This window comes from Typopeltis vanoorti, chromosome 6 (assembly GCF_054136105.1).
Source record: "Typopeltis vanoorti isolate ZY-2024b chromosome 6, IOZ_Tvanoo_1.0, whole genome shotgun sequence".
Taxonomy (NCBI): Eukaryota; Metazoa; Arthropoda; class Arachnida; order Uropygi; family Thelyphonidae; genus Typopeltis; species Typopeltis vanoorti.
This window is the reverse complement of record NC_143554.1, coordinates 160615971-160635226: the sequence shown is the minus strand read 5'-3', so window position 1 is coordinate 160635226 and position 19256 is coordinate 160615971. Positions and strand designations below refer to the sequence as shown.

At 36.6% G+C, this 19256-nt stretch overlaps 1 protein-coding gene across 4 annotated transcripts in view; it reads right to left on the bottom strand.

Moving 5' to 3' along the window:
- The window catches only part of LOC150106169 (caprin-1-like), a 261133-nt gene that overhangs the window by 34527 nt on the left and 207350 nt on the right, over positions 1-19256 (bottom strand). For all 4 annotated transcript variants that reach the window (XM_090394515.1, XM_090394517.1, XM_090394518.1 and 1 more), the window contains exon 9: positions 12728-12821. In XM_090394515.1, coding sequence (XP_090250641.1) covers positions 12728-12821 — 94 coding nt within the window. The remainder of the gene's footprint in view (positions 1-12727; positions 12822-19256) is intronic.

The following is a 19256-nucleotide window of genomic DNA, read 5'->3' as shown; positions in this document are numbered from 1 at the left end:
ATTCCTATTTGCAAACACTCCCTCCTAAATTTTTGCTTGTAAGCTTTATTTTTCTCTTTGTCATTTTTGAAGAAGGGTATACAACTCTTTACTGCAACGAATTACCATCAGTCTTTGAAAACTTCCCGCTCGCTATCGTAACTACCAACCAGAACACTGTGCAAAGACTAACTTGTAACAGTGCTATCGATTTTAACGTAACAAAATGGTAGGCTGTTTGGGCCACGTGACTGACTGACGTCATCATGCATTTGAAACGTGCGAACATCTGGAAAACTTTCAAAACAATTTCTTTAACAGTAAGTTATAAAAACAACTAAAAAGAGCTGAAACTAGTTCTGAAGGAGCTACCTAGCTCCAAATCTAGGTGCTAGATTAAAATTTTTGGAGCTACGGAAGAAAAAAAGAGCTAAATTGGCAACACTAGTCACTAGGTTAAACAAAGCCCAAGATATTTTTGTCAGGAAACCAGGGTAAACAGCGAAAAGTCAGCTACTGGAATAAGCTCCAGCACAAAATCTAGAAGAAGAAGAATAAATCCATCAAAAGAAATGAAAATAGAACTGTCAATATAAGCACACAAATCCTAATTTGCTTTGCTATAAGCAAAAAAATACCTAAAACCCACCCCAACTCAACATCACCAGAGTTCAAGATCAGTACTATAAACATAAGAAGCTTGAATGGTAAAGAAAGCTAGCAAGCTGAAGAATTGGATAAGTACCAGATCAACATAATAAGGGTGACTGAGACGTAAAAGGCAAAAATTGGCGAGATCTTTCTGAGCAATAAATACAAAATGATATATTCAGGCAATGACAATCAAGGAAAAGAAGGAGTAGCCATAGTATTCAACACTAAATAAGAGGATTTTCTTGTTTGGCAGGCAATCTCAGTAGAGTGATGTGGGCAGATATGAGAATGGGGAACTGTAAAATGAGACTTATTTGTCAATATGATCCCACAGAAAGTTCTACTAAGGTAGAAGTGGAGAAATTTTTTGAGGCTTTAGAGAAAGCAACTCACACAACGAAAAAAGAAAAGTTGGTCCTTGTTCGGGATCTAAACAGCAGAGTAGGAAATGATTGTCAGACACAAAAATATATTGGAAAATTTTGGAGAAAAGAGCAAAGCTAATAATAATGGCAAATATCTGTTGGATTTCTGCTCAACACATGGACTGGTTATTACTAACACCATGTTCCAACATAAAAATGTGCACAAATTCACATGGAGAGAAGAGGCAAGGAATAAGAAAAGTCTCATTGACTATTTATTGTTGATAGTGATGTTTCTTCCCTGGTGCAGGACACCAGAGTGTACAGAGGATTTGAAATTGGAAGTGATCACCATTTAGTCTTGAGTAGGATAAAATTGAATTTCATATTGAAAAGAAGAACACATAAGAAAGTTTTAAAGCGAATTAAAGTTGAGAAGCTCTCAGATGTGAACTGTAGGCTAAAATATACAAACTTGATTGAAGAAAAAATGAAAGAATTTGATTTAACAGGAACCAAACTTGAAGATTCAGTGGCAAGCCCTGAAGAAAACACTGTTTGATTCAACCAGAGAAGCATGTGGTGAGGTTGTCTGTAAGGACAGAAAAATCAGAACTCCATGGTGGACACAGCAATTTAAAAAGGCAGTGAAAGAAAAGAAGAAAGCATATCAAAAGTTGCTGGCAAATAAGTCAGCTTGTGATCTTAGAGAATACAGAGATAAATGTAAGAAAGCTAAACACTGTGTAAAACTAGCTAAACAAGTCATGGGATGACTTTGATAAGAACATAGAAAATAAATATCAAGAAGGTGGCAAGATATTTGGAGGTTGTTGAAGAAGATAAGAAATGGAGGAAAGAGTGCTGTAAAAGGAATTAGAGATGAAAAAAAAAACTTGACATGAAATCAGGAGAAAAAGATATCTTTGAAGTATCGAGTAATTACTTCGAAAAATTGCTAAATGAAACAAGGAGTGATGACAGAACAGTGATAAAAAAACACTGACCAGGTATGCACTCAGGAATACATATCCATACTTGAATAAGAAAAAACCCATCAAAGACCTGAAATGTGGAAAGGCAGCAGGAGTAGATGATATTTGACCAGAAATGCTGAAGTTGTTGTTATGATCAATCGAGTCATTTCCGACTCCTGGCGACTCCACGAACAAACTTTTCCATTCCGATCTGTCCCTGACCATGTCTTTCAGAACCTCCAAGTGCACTTCGGATGCTTCTTTAACTCCATCCATCCAATTAATTCTTGGTCTTCCTCTTTCTCAACTATTATTTTTACTCTGTACTTATTGCTATCGTTAAGATAAGTTGCAGTCACTACTCATTCAAGTGGAATTGTGCCTAACAGACATTAGTAGAAAGTTCATCATATTATCTGTATTTTTCTACAGGTTCTCATTTATCAGTTCATTCCCTTATCAACATAGAGAATATTTATTTTTACCCTGCGCCACTCTCTGTCTGGATGATATTAAATATAACTTCAAGGAATAATTAATTAATAAGCACAATAACACTCAACTTCCTTAAGCAAAGAATCCCCTAAATTTCTCCATATCCATAAGTTTCTTGCACAGAAGTGGCCGTGGTTAATTAGTCACTCTCGTTACTTTTGGTTTTCCCACAAAGATCCGATTAGTTTAATGAATGGTAGAGTGAGGTGAATTCAGGCAAGCACGTGAATTTACACAATAAAAAAAATCATTTATTATTCTAAATTAACACAATACAAAATATTATCTATACTGAGAATAAATTAACTCATTCAATTTACTTTCTCCTTAGATTAAGATATACAGTCGCAATATTATTAGAATCAATTCTCTCTCCTCTCAATTCTAAGTTGCATATATAAAGACAATATGAAACTCCAATTCAATCTCCCAGCACAATTATATGATTAGTATATAATCTTCTACTTGACTCGGAAACTATAACGTTCTTTTGGCATTAAGTAAGAAGCCTTATCATAAGACAAAACTTATTGTATACACTACATACTTCATATGTCTATTGTTCAATTTAAACTCAGCACGTTAATTCGAACATCTATACACTGTATCACAAAATTCTTAAGGGCACTTGATATTTCTCAGGATATTCACATACATAAACTTCTTAATATAATGCATTTATTTCAGAACTAATATCCCACTGGCATAACACGTTCACAAGGAACAATCCTTTCTTAATTTACTCTTTAAAAACGAATTTTCTAGGAACGTATATCTCAAGATTAGCCACAACATCCCTTATGGAATACATAGTCTCTCATTTCCACAAGATAATTAATTTTACATGTAATGTCCTCTGGTTCTAGACACGTTCTTTAAGAACAAATTGTTGCCTCGACTTCCTTTCATAATAGAGTCTATAAAATAATCACTATTCATTCCCACAATTAATATAGTCACAAAATGGAAACAAAATTCTCTTACCACATTCAGACGACTTACGGAACATCTTGGTTGTGGATTACTTCAATCTTCTAGGGTGATTCCTCAGAAGAAAAACGAGTGTCCCTCAACAGTCTCTTTAGTTCTGGCATAGTCAGCAATTTCGGGATACGTTGCATGAGTTCTTCCTCGTCAGCATGGTCTTTCATCACTATAGATTTCTGGATTATTAAGCTGCATGTCCTTGGATTTCTCGGACATCACCTACTCGGAATTAGTTTTCGGTCAAGTACAGTTCAGAAGTATCTACTTTGTGTCTTGGTGCACGATGACTTGACTTGAGCCTAGGACTCTGAGCTACGAACATCAGCGATTCATCTGGGACAACACATCTCGTACGAAAGTTAGGAACAAGAGAGTGCTCCTAAGTCAGGTAATAATCTTTTATATCTTCCGCCATTCTCATTCTTTGGATATGCTCACATATCAAATCAGCTATCGTACCTTCGCTCACAAGCGCCAAATATTACTCTGGTGGCCGAGATATCAATTCTGCGTGAAGTGCAGCGCTGTCAATACGTCTGGCAGACACTCTACACTCCTGGAGCATGACTTGCAATATTCATTACACATGTATTGCCGTAGGCAGCTTTACTGTTAATAGGATTAAGTTCCAGACAAAGTATCTAGATCCATTGGCATTTGCTTTATGTACAAAATTTGTCAAATAATACACATTCTTAACTTTTAAGATGTAAGTGAAATTTATAGGTTTAGAGTATAACACATTATTTAATTTAACAGTATCTTTCCTGATTAACACTTTGTCTTTGGGGAATAGTGAACTTGTTAAATCGGGAATGATAAGCAATCAATTCATGAATTGGTTTATTCGCGATTTAACAAAAATTTGATAGTAATGTTTCTTGATAAGGTCTTGCTGTTTAGATTACAGTTTATTACATGTTAATCTCTCTAATCTAGGAATACATTAGCTTAATTAAGTGCAAATATTTTGCAAAAATGTGTAATATGAATTTTCTTAATAACCCTTGTGCTTTTACCTAATTAGTTGCATGATTTAATGAATCCAATCCACCATTCATTAAAATTCGGACCTAAGTGGAAGTTAATTGTTTAGTTAAGACCACGACTGCAAACAAGGTTAAATACAGAAAGTATTCATATTTGGAAACTTGGTATATATGTAGAATGATTGATCAAGTGCCTATAATAAATTTAGTTTAATCCTTTATCCAAGTGTGAGCAAACAAAGTTTGCACCTGAAAGTATCTTCAGGACTGGGGTAAAGTGGTACAACACCGGGCAACTCGTTGCAAAGGTAGAGTAAGCTGACGTCACTCCTATCTCAGTATCTCCCATAATGCAAAACACATCTCCTTGCGGATATGTATAATGTTATGCATTAAGGGAAGGGCCACTACCCAGACTAGTTTCTACCTTTATTGTGGTCTCTTCAGTGGGAGCCTTTTTCCTAAATCCAGAGTAATTTAATAAAAAGGTTGCACACCTTTTGGCAACTCCTATAGTTAAAGATGACCTCGCCATTGCTTCTGCCCTGCATCTCCAATTCTGGGTCTGGCTCCTACTGAAGAAATCTCAATAAAGGCCGAAACTAGTCTGGGTAGTGGCCCTTCCCTTAATGCATAACATTATACATATCTGCAAGGAGATGTGTTTTGCATTATGGGAGATACTGAGATAGGAGTGATGTTAGCTTGCTCCACCTTTGCTACGGGTTGCCCGGTGTTGTACCACCTTACCCCAGTCCTGAAGATACTTTCAGGAGCAAACTTTGTTTGCTCACACTTGGATGAAGGATTAAACTATATTTATTATAATCTAACCAATTGATCAAGTGCCTGTCTGAGAGTTCACTCCTTGAATGAGAAGTTTTCCAATCTACGAGTTCTGGGTGGCACAGTGGAACAAATAAATTTTCCCAGGACCTTATGAGGAGGTAACTCCAGATTTGTGCAGCTAAGGAATTGGCTCTACTCAGAGATAATCCCTTTGTTAATTTAATTCGTGCATGTGACAATCTAAGCAGCAGAAGTACACATAGATATCTATATAATAAATATAATAAAATAAAAGCAAACAAAATATGATAATGGACAAAATAAGAGAACATAACATAATTCTTTCTGTATTAATCTGATAGAATCCCTTATACACCCTCTGTCCAAAAAGAAACCGAACTTTTTGAAAATATAAGAAACTAGTGTGCCACCTGTGGTATCTTTTTGTTGTTGAAAGCGGCAACCTTCATTAATGTTGTGTCAACTGTTTGTGACATTTGTTTCATGTGACATTTGTTTCATTAGAATCTGAGTTATAGTGCCAAGAGTGATGACAGTGTGTTTTGACGAACAGTCGGTCGTCACAATATTCATGCCATACGCAACGAATTCTTGCTATCAATCGCTTCAAAACTTCGATGAAAACTCGCCATTGACCGTTTGGTCCAGTGGAAGGATTTCTTTGTGGATAATGCCCTTGGAATCATAGAAACAAATCATCATTGTCTTTACTTTTGACTTCTCCAAGCGACTTTTTTTCAGATGTCCCTCTTCTGGTGGTCTCCACTAAGCTCTCTGGCGCTTTGTTTTGGGCTCATACTCAAAACACCAAGTTTCGTCACCAGTAACGATCGTTTCAAGGAAGTTTTACAAGCGGTTTTAATGAGGTCCTTGCAGTGTTCAGTTCGATACATTTTTTGGTTGTTGGTCAACTTGTGGGGAACAAATCGCGAATTCAATTTACGAATTCCCAAACTCTCGGTCAAAATGTTATGCATAGTTGATTTTGGAATCCCCAATTCATCTTGCATTAATCTCACAGACGATTTCGTGTTTTCTTTGATGAAATCATGCACTTTTTTTTTGGATGTTAACTTCACTCGGTCCAGTTTTTGGATGGCCTGGCTTTTCGTCGGCCTCAAACGTCTCACGACAACTTTGAAATCGTTTAAACCGCTCGTAAACTTGTGTACGGGATAAGCATTTATCACGCTATGATTTTTGGAGCGTCTGATGCGTTTCAGTAAAACTTTTACCAAGTTTAACACAAAAGTCATTTGCAGCTCTCTGTTTGAAACTCATTTTCCGACCGTTCATGAGAATACACTGGCACTATACCTCGGCTTCTAATGAAACAAATGTCATGAACAGTTGACACAATGCTAATGAATGTTGCTGCTTTTGACAACAAAAAGATACAACAGGTGATGCCAGTAGTTTCTTCTATTGTATGTGTATATATTTTACATAATTTTAAAATCCTTCTGTAGAAACCACGCACTGAACTAAATATGAAAACCTTTTAGACATTTGTTTTTTTTCAGTTTTTAAGCTAGGGAGTCGCAACAAATGCTGCAGTCAACAAGATATGAAACACGTAATTAAATTAAATAGAGAAAAGACGTAATTTCATTAAAAAAGTTAACTGATATCCAGAGAGACATTCCTGAACATCAGCAACGAAAATAGTGATTCACGGTGAATTGGTTGTGAAGAGAATCAGACAAGAACCACTTAAGTAACTTAGCACTGAAAGGGGAGGAAAAGATAGGCAGAGAAATTCCCTATATAAGATTTGTGACCCTTTCTGTAACTGATTATCCACTATGTCTTTAGCTTCAAGCTTGGGAATGGAGGACGGTGAATTCTTCTGCTCCGTTAACCCCCAACAAGTTTTCCCCCATTTTTCAGGTGAAGAAACTGATGTTTTTTCATTTTTTTAAAATAGTAAAAATTTTAGAAAAGCTTAGAAGCATTGCAAATTGGACGGATTTCCAGTTGTTGATTTGATTATGAAGCAAACTCATTGGTAAGGCCAAAACTTACTTATACTCCTCTCCAGTCCTCAAAGATACATTAGAATACGGTAAGTTTAAAGATGAATTAATTTCAAGATTTTCTAAACACAGTAGCGTAGGCTCTACTGTGGTTAGAAAACACAGCACGCAGACTTTCTCGGCAGGCTGATGAAACTGCACTCATTTAGCTCGCTACCTGGCCGTTACTTCTCCGTCTGTACACCGCTACGTTAAACCTTACATCTGCTTATCATCGTGAATGACTCAGGTGGCAACCCTTGAATAACGGGCGCTTATGACCAACTTGAGAGCAAGAACAAGAGCAAGGGAGATTTTTCTGGGTGGTCACAGCTCTTATATCTCTACCCCTAATGACACCATTTTTGCGTCATGTTTTCCACACGGTACTGAATTCTTCTGTGAGTGGGTCTTGCGTTCTGCCATAGCGCCTTCCGAGAATTCCCCCCCCCGCCCTATGTTACTGCTTTAGGCTATTTCACTAATCCCAGTGTCTGGCTCACGAACACTGAACTTGTATTACTACTTGGTTACTGGTTACATATAATTTACAAAAACTTTCTTCCATTGTTAACATACAAAGTTAGGTAGCAATTTCATATAAAACATACTTATCAAAATACGTTACTTTATAAATTTTTATCAAGATACAAGCATATTTTCCCTTTCTGTTTTAAATTTGTTAAATCTTGAATGAGATAGTTCTTATTGAAATATCTTCATTCAAGATTTAACAATTACAAAAAGAAACTTACATTAGAGCCCACCAGCAAACTGTCTGGTTTTTTTAAGGTGTTTACGGAGACATAAAAAACGTTGTAAACCAACTAGTAGCTAAGGTTACACGTTCGCGTGAGAGAGAGGATTTATTGTTCTTATTCATTATCATGCATGCGTGTTTGTTGTAAACGTGTAATGTGATTACTGGCTAGCTGTAGTTCAGATTGATTTAGAGAGAGGATCAGGTTTTTCCACAAAATGTTTAGGATTGCACCCTGATTTCTGTTGAGGTTTCCACCGGTTATTAACGCTATTGTGGCTTCCTTGAATAAACGATGCCTGTAGTCGTCATCCAGATATGGCATGAAGCTGTTTTGCCACTCTATCGCGTGGTTAGATGTACAGAAATGATATGCTAAGCCGGAAGAGATACTTCTGTTGTGGTTTACATCACCAACATGTTCTTTTTGTCTGATTTCTAAACTCCGTGAATTTTTTCCGATGTAGGCAAGACCACAGGAGCAAAAAATGTAATATACTCCTGGATATTTGTAGAAAGGCATCTTATCTTTTGGGGATCCTAAAACTTGTCTGATGCTGGTGGTTGGTTTGCAGACCACTCTGATGTTGTAGGCTCTTAGTATTCTGGCTATTTGATAAGATATTGACTTGATGAAAGGGATCACTACAGTAGAAATGTGCTGGGACGTGATTCTTCTTGTCTGGGGTTGTTCACCATATAGATATTTTTTGATGATGTTTTGAGGATATCCATTTTGTGATAATGTGTTGGCTATTAGTGAGAGTTCAGTCTGTGTATCCTTCTCTTCTGATATAAACTTTCCGGCCCTATATTTCAACATGTGGATAATGCTCAGTTTGTGTGTCTTGTGATGGTTTGAAGAATAATGAAGATATCTTCCAGTATCTGTGGGCTTTCCGTAAATAGATAATTTGACACTATTTGATTGTTTCTTTATCAAGATGTCTAAAAAATGAAGTTGGTTGTTGCTTTCCACTTCCAGAGTGAATTTTATCTTGTTATGTATTGAGTTGATTTTATCCACAAACGATTTTAGGTTTTCTAAGCTGTCTTGCCATATAATGAAGATATTGTCAACTTATCTCTACCATGTAGATGGTCTATGGGAGATTGTGGAGAGAATTTCTTTTTCAAGTTTTTCCATGAAAAGGTCTGCACAAGATGGTGATAGTGGGCTTTCCATTGCTAGGCCTTCTAATTCTTGGTATATGGTGTTGTTAACCTTGAAGAAATTAGATTGAAGGCAGCGTCTAAACATCTGTGTGATGTCTAGAGGAAAGAGATCTTGGATGATGTTTATTACCTCTTCTAGTGGTACATTGGTGAAAAGAGATACAACATCTAGACTGGCTAGCATGTCTGTTGGTGCAATCTTAACGGCTTGGAGTTTATTTACAAAATGTTGACTATTCTTGATATAGGATTCTGTTGATCTTATTTTATTATTTAATAAGTTTGCAAGATGCTTTGTCAAAAGGTAGGTTGGTGATGATCTTTCATCAACAATTGGACGGAGAGGTATATCCTGTTTATGTTTTAGGTGTCCCATACAGTCTTGGAGTGATAGGATGTGAGGATTTTAGTGTTCTCTTCACTTCTTCTGGCCAAATGTTACAATTTCTTTGTTTCATTATGATTTTTTATTGTGGGGATCTAGGATCACACATCACACAGATGTTTAGACACTGCCTTCAATTTAATTTCTTCAAGGTTAACAACACCATATACCAAGAATTAGAAAGCCTAGCAATGGAAAGCCCACTATCACCATCTTGTGCAGACCTTTTCATGGAAAAACTTGAAAAAGAAATTCTCTCCACAATCTCCCATAGACCATCTACACGGTGGATATATGTTGACGATATCTTCATTATATGGCAAGACAGCTTAGAAAACCTAAAATCGTTTGTGGATAAAATCAACTCAATACATAACAAGATAAAATTCACTCTGGAAGTGGAAAACAACAACCAACTGCATTTTTTGGATATCTTGATAAAGAAACAATCAAATAGTGTCAAATTATCTATTTACAGAAAGCCCACAGATACTGATAGATATCTTTATTATTCTTCAAACCATCACAAGACACATAAACCGAGCATTATCCACATGTTGAAATATAGGGCCGGAAAGTTTATATCAGAAGAGAAGGATACACAGACTGAACTCTCACTAATAGCCAACACATTATCACAAAATGGATATCCTCAAAACATCATCAAAAAATATCTATACGGTGACAACCCCAGACAAGAAGAATCACGCTCCCAGCACATCTCTACTGTAGTGATCCCTTTCATCAAGTCAATATCATATCAAATAGTCAGAATACTAAGAGCCTACAACATCAGAGTGATCTGCAAACCAACCACTAGCATCAGACAAGTTTTAGGATCCCCAAAAGATAAGATGCCTTTCTACAAATATCCAGGAGTATATTAAATTTTTTGCTCCTGTGGTCTTGCCTACATCGGAAGAAATTCACGGAGTTTAGAAATCAGACAAAAAGAACATGTTGGTGATGTAAACCACAACAGAAGTATCTCTTCTGGCTTAGCATATCATTTCTGTACATCTAACCACACGATAGAGTGGCAAAACAGCTCCATGCCATATCTGGATGACGACTACAGACATCGTTTATTTAAGGAAGCCACAATAGTGTTAATAACCGGTGGAAACCTCAACAGAAATCAGGGTGCAATCCTAAACAGTTCGTGGAAAAACCTGATCTTCTCTCTAAATCAATCTGAACTACAGCTAGCCAGTAATCACATTACACGTTTACAACAAACACGCATGTGTTTGTTGTAAACGTGTAATGTGATTACTGGCTAGCTAACGTGTAATGATCAATAAGAACAATAAATCCTCTCTCTCACGCGAACGTGTAACCTTAGCTACTAGTTGGTTTACAACGTTTTTTATGTTCCTTTCAATTTGCATTTACTAGTTTTTATGTCTCTGTAAACGCCTTGAAAAAGCCAGACACTTTGCTGGCGAAACTGGTAGGCTCTAATGTACGTTTGTTTTTGTAAATGGTCAGTAATAAATAAGTTTGTATTTTAATTATAAAACGACCAAATATGTTTAGTTTAAAGAGTGGAGGTTATTATTATAATATGGGCACCTCTATGGAGTCCTAAGTCTCATCACAGGAGACCCAATCTATTCACACACTTTGTCATACCTTTCCTCGAACCCATTAACAAACAGAGCACACACACAACTGACTCTGGAAACCCATTCTACTCATTCACAATCTCCAAGCAAAAAACTACTCCTTACACCCCTACTAACCACACCTTTGTTCAACTTCCAGGGATGATCAACTTGTTCTGATCTCTCTATCCAAGTGCTGAAACATTTCCCCTGCATCAAGCCTATAAAACCCTTTAAGCAACTTAAATGTTTCTATCATATCCTCTCTTTTTCTCCCATCAACCAACTGCTGCAATCCACACATCCTTAATCTATACTCATAGATTAAGGATGTGTATACTCAAACATTCCACAGGCCACTCATCATCTTGGTCACTCGCCTCTGAATCCTCATCCCCCAAAGAAACCCAGGAGATCAGACTTGAACACAGTAATCCAGATGTGGGTGGATCAAGACCTTATAAAATGAATAACAACTTCCTTATCTCTCTCCTTACCTCATGTTAACGTGTTCTTCAATAGCCAAGTAATCTTATGGGCTACCATAACAATATGTCCTGTAAACTTCAAATCTGTCTATCACCACCCCTAAATCTCTAGCTTCCTCTATTTCCTGGAGTACAGTGCCATCAATATGATACACCGCTTGTAATCTATTTTTCCCAAAATGCATAACTTTACATTTCTCAACACTGAACTGAAACCCATTGTCTTTTGCCTATACTGACAGCCTATTTAAATTGTCCTAATATGGGAAGATCGAGAGGCCATCCCTGGAAGTTGTATATAAATGTGGTGAAGAAGAGTGTGAGGAGCAGATTTTTTATGTGGAGAGTTGTCAGCGAGTGGAATGCATGGCCAGAGTGCATTGTGAATGAAGGTTGTGTAAATAACTTCAAAGTTCATTATGACAGGCATGTTGCTGGTTGAGCGGGCCTCCTGCGATGAGTCTATTAACTCCATGGGGGCAAACAAAATAATGTTTATATGTATTCTTATGGCAGAATTCAGTTATAGCTCAATGTCCAATGTTGAAAACCACACCAGAGGCTCCTTTGACATTTCATGTATCTTCTGCAGGTCACTGTGGAAATGGTGAAGTCACTGATGATATGTTTGATAGTCTGTAGGGTATGGGTACAGTTAGAGTGAGGGCTATTTGCCATGTTCCAATTATGTAGGAAATAGCCACATCTGCCATGATTCACCCAAATTCTGTTGATAGTTGTCCACAGTCTTCTAGGGAGGATGAAGCAGGGCTGGCAGCTGCAGGGGTCTTTCACATGAGAAGCCATTTGTTGGCAATTTCAAAATAATAAACAATAAAAAAATAATATTATTAAAAAGCCTTAACCCATCCATGGTAATAATGCTTTACAAGTTTATAACCTTTCAGGGATGGGCATTACATAAAAAAGTGGTTACTGTAAGCAGATAAGTGCTATTGAAATGCAATTCATATTACACAAAATGTGAACTTGATCCTGATAAAGGACTAATATTACAAAAATCAGTGACAATTACTTACACTGTGCATCCTCTAGCTGCTGAAAGTGAGGAGATGAAGGTCCTACATTGGACTGTGAAATTGGTGCTTGTGAAGTATCGTTTTCCAAGGGCACCTAATACAAAGAAAGGAATACAATTCAAGTACTCTAATGTTAATTATATTAAATTACTTATCTAAAGCATCAAGATAAATAGTATGGGAAGCAACTATATTTAAATAATTACAGAATTTAATAAGTGTCCTTGTTGAAAAGAAAAACCAGATCATTTTTTCAGCCATAATTATATCAGTATACAAATATACAGCTGATTCTTGCTTATGTGGAACAAATTATGCTTCATGACTGAAGTCTTTCAGTCATATGACTGAGAGACTAAGAGTAATCCAGTGAATCACAAAACCTATCTATTTTGAAATTAACAAGACCTTATTTATACTTTTTTTTTATACCCTTTCTTTTTTGCTTTAATTCCATTTAGTTTATTTGTTTAGTGTCATGTGTTTTGCAGAAAGTTTTTGCAATTAGAAATGCTATAGGTCAAAGTAAAGTGCTGATAAGCTAAGATAAAAATGTAAGATTACAATTGCATAAGGCCTTTAAAGTTGCACAAGAGCTACTGATAGGCAGAGATGCTGATTATCAAGCAGCTGAGTCAATAACTATAGGACTGCATCAAATACATGGAAAAGGTCAAATATAAGGTCGAGGAAATGTAGTTAGCAGAGCATGGGAGATGTTAAAAAAAAACTTCAATGATGCAGTATCAGTAGAGTTTGAAGAATAAATAGGGCAGGAGTGAAATCAACATGTAATCTAATTAAGCAAAAGATTTGCAAGAAAAAGCTGGTGTTGGAAGAATACTGTGTACATAGGTATGATGTTGGGTATGAAAATTATAAGCAGGCGAGAACAGTAAGAACTGTTATATGGAAAGCTAAGTCTGAGTATGAAAAGAAACTGGCTCTACAAGCTAAAGACAACCCAAAAGAATTCTATCATTATGCTACCAGTAAAAGAATGAATATCAAAGAATAACTGCTGAATGCAGATGACTGATGAAAAGAGATTGTTCAATTAAAGATGGGCATTTTGGTAAAAACTATCAACTTTGTGTATGCAACACTGAGCTCACCGTTATTACCCCTTCACCGTACGAAGTAGCTCAGGTGTATGAGGAGGAAGTACTAGAACATTTGCACAAACTGAATAAAAACTCTGCAATAGGGACTTGATGAGATATCAGCACAGATGCTAAAAGAGTTCAAATGAACTGACTATTCCTTTGACCAGAGTATACCTAGTTTAGCCTTAAATACTGTTAAAGCCTGAACAGTGCATAACATTTAATCTATCTGTAAATCATTTACAGCTTTTAGTGTATATACAAAAGTACATGTATAATATGCATGCATCGCTCATTATTCTAAAAAACCCCTTTGCCTTCACATATGTCCGAAGTCTGTGAGGCCACATATCGATGGTGGCACACAACATCAATGGAAACACTACCACTGCTCGCTCCAAATCCACCTCAAGGCTAAAGTCCAACGAATTATATCGGGACTTCTAGACAACCAATTAGATGTTCATATGTGGTCAGGCACATTTGCCTTCAATGACCATTGTGTGGTCCTCACCTTGAATGCAAGGGATGAGTCTTGTTAGGTCCACTGACTAATGTGAAACAAAGAGTGATTCAGGGACTGTACCACAGTTTCCAGCACAGTGAAGTGTAGAAGTTTTGACTTCTTTCTCGCAGACATGCACCTTGGATACCCTCCCCACCACCACCAAACCACCAGTGACACAGAGGCTCATGCAGTTCTGTATATAATTTGAGTTCGGGGAACAATCCACCGGAGTGGAAAGAATGTATCTAACTATCGACCAATTAGTATCTCTGGAGGGGTGGTGAAGATTTTGGAAAAGTTGGTTAGGGCTTGCATACAGAAATGGGTTTACTAAGGGAAGATCATGTTTGAGCATATTGTTCACATTCTATAATAATGTTATCATTGAATTAAACAAGGGAAATGAATATGCCATGATACTTTTGGATTTTGTTAAGGCTTTGAATTAAGTATTTTAAATTATTAGAATAGATAAGAGGGTACCTTACTGACATATCTAAAAGTGGTACATGGGATCAGTCCTTGGCACACTGTTATTTAATCTGTACACTGAAGGCATTAGGAAGGATTTGAAATGTGATATACAGCTATTTGTATGTCAAATATCTGTATGACATACAGTTATTTATATCTGTTAGTAAATGATTATGAAGATAGATTGAGAATTTGTAGATTGCAGACACTAGCAAACAGGAGAAAGAGGGGTGATATGATTGAGACTTACAAACTTCTGAAGGGATCACACAGGATTTCAGTAGATGGAATTTTTCATTTTATGGAGGGCAATATACTCTGAAAAGAAGTGTGCTTTGCATTATGGGAAACTAGTGAAGTCATTAGTCTCTAAATACAATTAGCCTATGCGTGAAGATATTTCAGGCAAAACTTTGCTTATATTTGGATAAAGGATTACACAATATAATTTCTTGGCAAATTTAATTTATGTTACTTGTATTACTTAACTACTTTCAGTCATCAATGTCATTATTCATTAAATAATGATATATTGGCTTTATGCATACTAATATAATTATGTATATTCTTCAATATATACTGATTGGAACTAACCTGTATTTTTTATTCATAATTTAACCTGGTCCAGAAACTCTGCTATAGAGGCCAAACATGAAACTTTTTCAAGTCACTTCAGGCCTCCAATAGACAATCATAAATATTCATGCCCAAAGTGAAATTTAAACCCATAGCCTGTTGGTCAGAGAGCATATACACTAATGAAATGGTAAAGCAGGCCAACAAGGAACTTGTTAGAAATGCTTTCTTCTTTTCCATGACTGCCTGTTTAACTTCCTCAATCAGTCTTCTATCCTTGCAACCTAACTCACCAAATGCTATTCTAACTGAAGCAACATTTTCTTTGGGGTTGGCCAGGGACACTTTAAAGTTTGATCGTGTTTGCAAACACTTCATTTTTTCTCCAACAATTTGGATATTTCAGTCTACAGTTTATCTCAAAGCTTTGATTCAATTTTGATTCTTTAAAGGTCTCATATATATTTTTTCTTTTCAATCTGGTATTCACTTTTATCCAGCTCAAAACCAAATGGTGATGACCTCCTATTTCAAATCCCTTGCATACTCTTTATCCTGAAATAGCATCATGATATCACTATCAGCAACAACACAGTCAAGAATTATTTCATTTGTCTTCTCTCCATGTGAATGTCATTATATTGGAATATGTTAGTGATGACTAGTCTATGTTCGGAACAGAAATCTAGCAGGTACTTACTATTATTATTAGTTTGACCTTTCTTCCATATTTTCCTAATACTTTTCAATATGTGTGGTATTCATTTCCATCTTAACTGTTTGACTCTCCAACAAGATCCAGCTTCTAATTTTTCTTTTTCAGCTACCTTTTCTGTTAATTAAAAAAAATTCCTCAGCTCTCTCAGTAACTTCTCCTGGCACAAATAAGCTTCACTGTTCAATTTGCCATTTTGAAAAACATCAATATTCTCATAATAGAAGTTTAATGGAGTTAAACGATTAAAAATAGTATTTAATGCTTCCAATATTTCATCTCAGTTACAGAGATCGTCAGGTACGAAATGAGATATGAGATTCTTAACCCCCCCCCCCCCCACACACACAAGCAGCACAAAACTAATTGAAACACATGGATGAAAGACTAGAGTCTTAACTAAGTGAGGCATCCTCTATGGATACCTGTTTGCAACCTAGAATTTAAACAAAGATATTGAATTAGATTAGGCTGGTTTTTAAGAGCAGCAGCAGATAAAAACCGTTTTTCTCTTCTAAGTTTACTATGATGGAGCATGGTCTGAAAGGCCAGATTGACCATAGTCATGACAGTAGATGTATTTTTTATGTTTTTCCATTCAGATACTAGCTGATCTTCCTGTTTGTCCATAGTAGGACAACTTGCAGGAACAAGGAACTCTAGATACACCTGGAACTGAGGGGAGATAATCTGTCTTTAGTGGAAAGGATAAGAGTAGCTAATTTTAAGTGGGGCTTGAAAGTGGTGCAAAGATTTTATTTCTTTAAGATTCTGGATTTTTTTTTGTTTGATGTGCCTCAAACATAAGGGATAGTGATAGCATTACTAAAATCTTTCTGAAGAGAAGGTCATGGATTGGAGGAAAAATAGATATAAAAATGCGATGTATATGATTGAATTCTGTTGCAAGAGAGGTCTCATTGGAACAAAAGTTATAAGCTCTATGGGTTATTGTTTTTATGACACCATGTTGTTGAGGGAGAGAGAGAGCAATAGGAAAGTTTGCGAATGTATCTGCCTGTGTGAGTGGGTTTCCTATATACTGAAAAGGACAAGTTACTATTAGGTAGGTGGGTGACCAAGGTGTCTAGAAAGGCCCGAATATTATTAGATATTTATTATGATACTGATATCTTAGTGAGCTTTGACATCACCTCATTGTTCACTAACATTCCCTTAAATGACACCCTTGATATCACTGACTTCATTTCCTTGCTATCCATTCTGGTTATTTCTCTTGGAAAAACAAATTTTATAAATAGATAGAGGGTACCTCTATGGGGTCTCCCCTCTCACTTCATCTTGTCAAATTTTTTATGGAAAATTTTGAAAAAACAAACTCTTGATTCAGCCCCTCTCAAACCTTCTATCTGGTTAAAATATGTAAATGATGTGTTTTCTATTTAGTCTCCCGGCCCAGACATATTAGATACTTTTCTATGTCACCTCAATAATCTGGACCTTCTAGACACATCCATACCCCCCCCCCCCCAATAACACGGTATCATTAAAACCGGTCCCCAACCGGTGGTGTGGGTAACCCCCCCCATGGATCAGAGGGTTCTTTCAGTGTTTTTTAAGGCTTAGTATCTACGGAGAACTTTTTCACAAGCCATTTCTGCCACCAAAGGAATGATCAGACTCATGCAGTTCTGCAAAGCATTCAATATTTATCATGTTATTAAAAAGATTGCTGAGCTTTGGACGAAGCGACTTCTCAATGTATAAGTGGCATATGGAAAAAGACATTAAAAAGGTTTGTGCATGATTTTTGAAGTTCAAAAAAAAAAAAAAAAAAAAAAAATCAGCTAACGCCTTTTATTCCCGTATACGGGAGTAGGCGAGGCCATTTAGCCCTATCTAACTTTTGGAGACTGAGTGGGCAGTTCAATCTCCACTGGTACCAATGAGAGATAGATGGCCCAAGGCTATCACTAATTAAGCGGTACGCAGTGAAGAGAGATGGCTCAAATGTGCCGCCATCTCGTGGTCCCTAACCCTAACACAATATATTTAATGTCTGAAATAATGTGGGTTCTACGGTCGATTTTCTTGAGTTTACGGGACGAAAAACCCGAGTTTCTGGGAGGAAAAACCTTCCAGAGATCGACTAACTCGGGAACCGGTCGAAAAAAGGCTTAGAAAAATTTCCTCTAGTCGCCGACTAGACTCGAAACCAAGTTTTCCTTCGTGTAGCCAAGCACCATGGTGTGAAAACGCCACATCCACTGAGCTACACAGGCTCTGAAGTTTTGAAAAAAAAAAAAAAAAAAAAAAAAAAAAAAATGAAGACCTTTGTAAATTGAGTGAAAAAATAGCAGGCCCAGCAAACAATCTGAATCTCGAAGTGAATGATGACATAGTTCAACTCACAGAAAGTGTCCCTGAAGAGTTGACCAATAAATAATTGGTCGAACTGGAGGAACAATGTATTGAAGAAGAGGAAGAATGAGAAAAGGAAGAGGGAAAAGAGGAACAAGAAGAGGTAGTTAAACAATCCACAGTGAAGAGTCTTGCAGACATGGACTCCAATGTTGAAGGCTATTTATTAGTAGAAAGGAAAGTACATAATGCGTTTGTTAGCTATAACAAATTCATGATGAAAAGAAGAAGAGGAATAAGCATAGCACATTTTTTTTTTTTTTGGAAGAAAATGTCCAAAGTTACACCAGAAGAGCCACAGCCTGGTCCTTCACATAAGGAAAGCAATGGAGATGTGATTGTGGAAGAAGATCTGAGTTATTGTTCTCCTGTTTTATAGTGGCAGTAATGCACAGTACAGTTTTACAAGGTTTAAAAATTAAAATGACAGTATACTTATTACGGTTAAGTCCCTAACCCCTATAACTCTGTTGATTTAATGTATCGGCTTACATCCTGCTGGATGGAACGGAACCCGGACATAAGTCGAGGGATGACTGTACTTCGAGATCCTAGTTTACATCCTAGGTTACTGACAGGTGTCCTTAGAGAACAATGACACACATAGTTGCAACTCTGGTCTTTCATCCACATTTGTTAGTTTTGTGCTGCCTTTGTGTGTGTGGTACGTCTCATTTTGTACTCTCTGACGATGTCTCTATAACTGAGATGAAATATTGGAAGCATTAAATACTATTTTTAATTTTCCTAGTACTGTTTTACTCAATC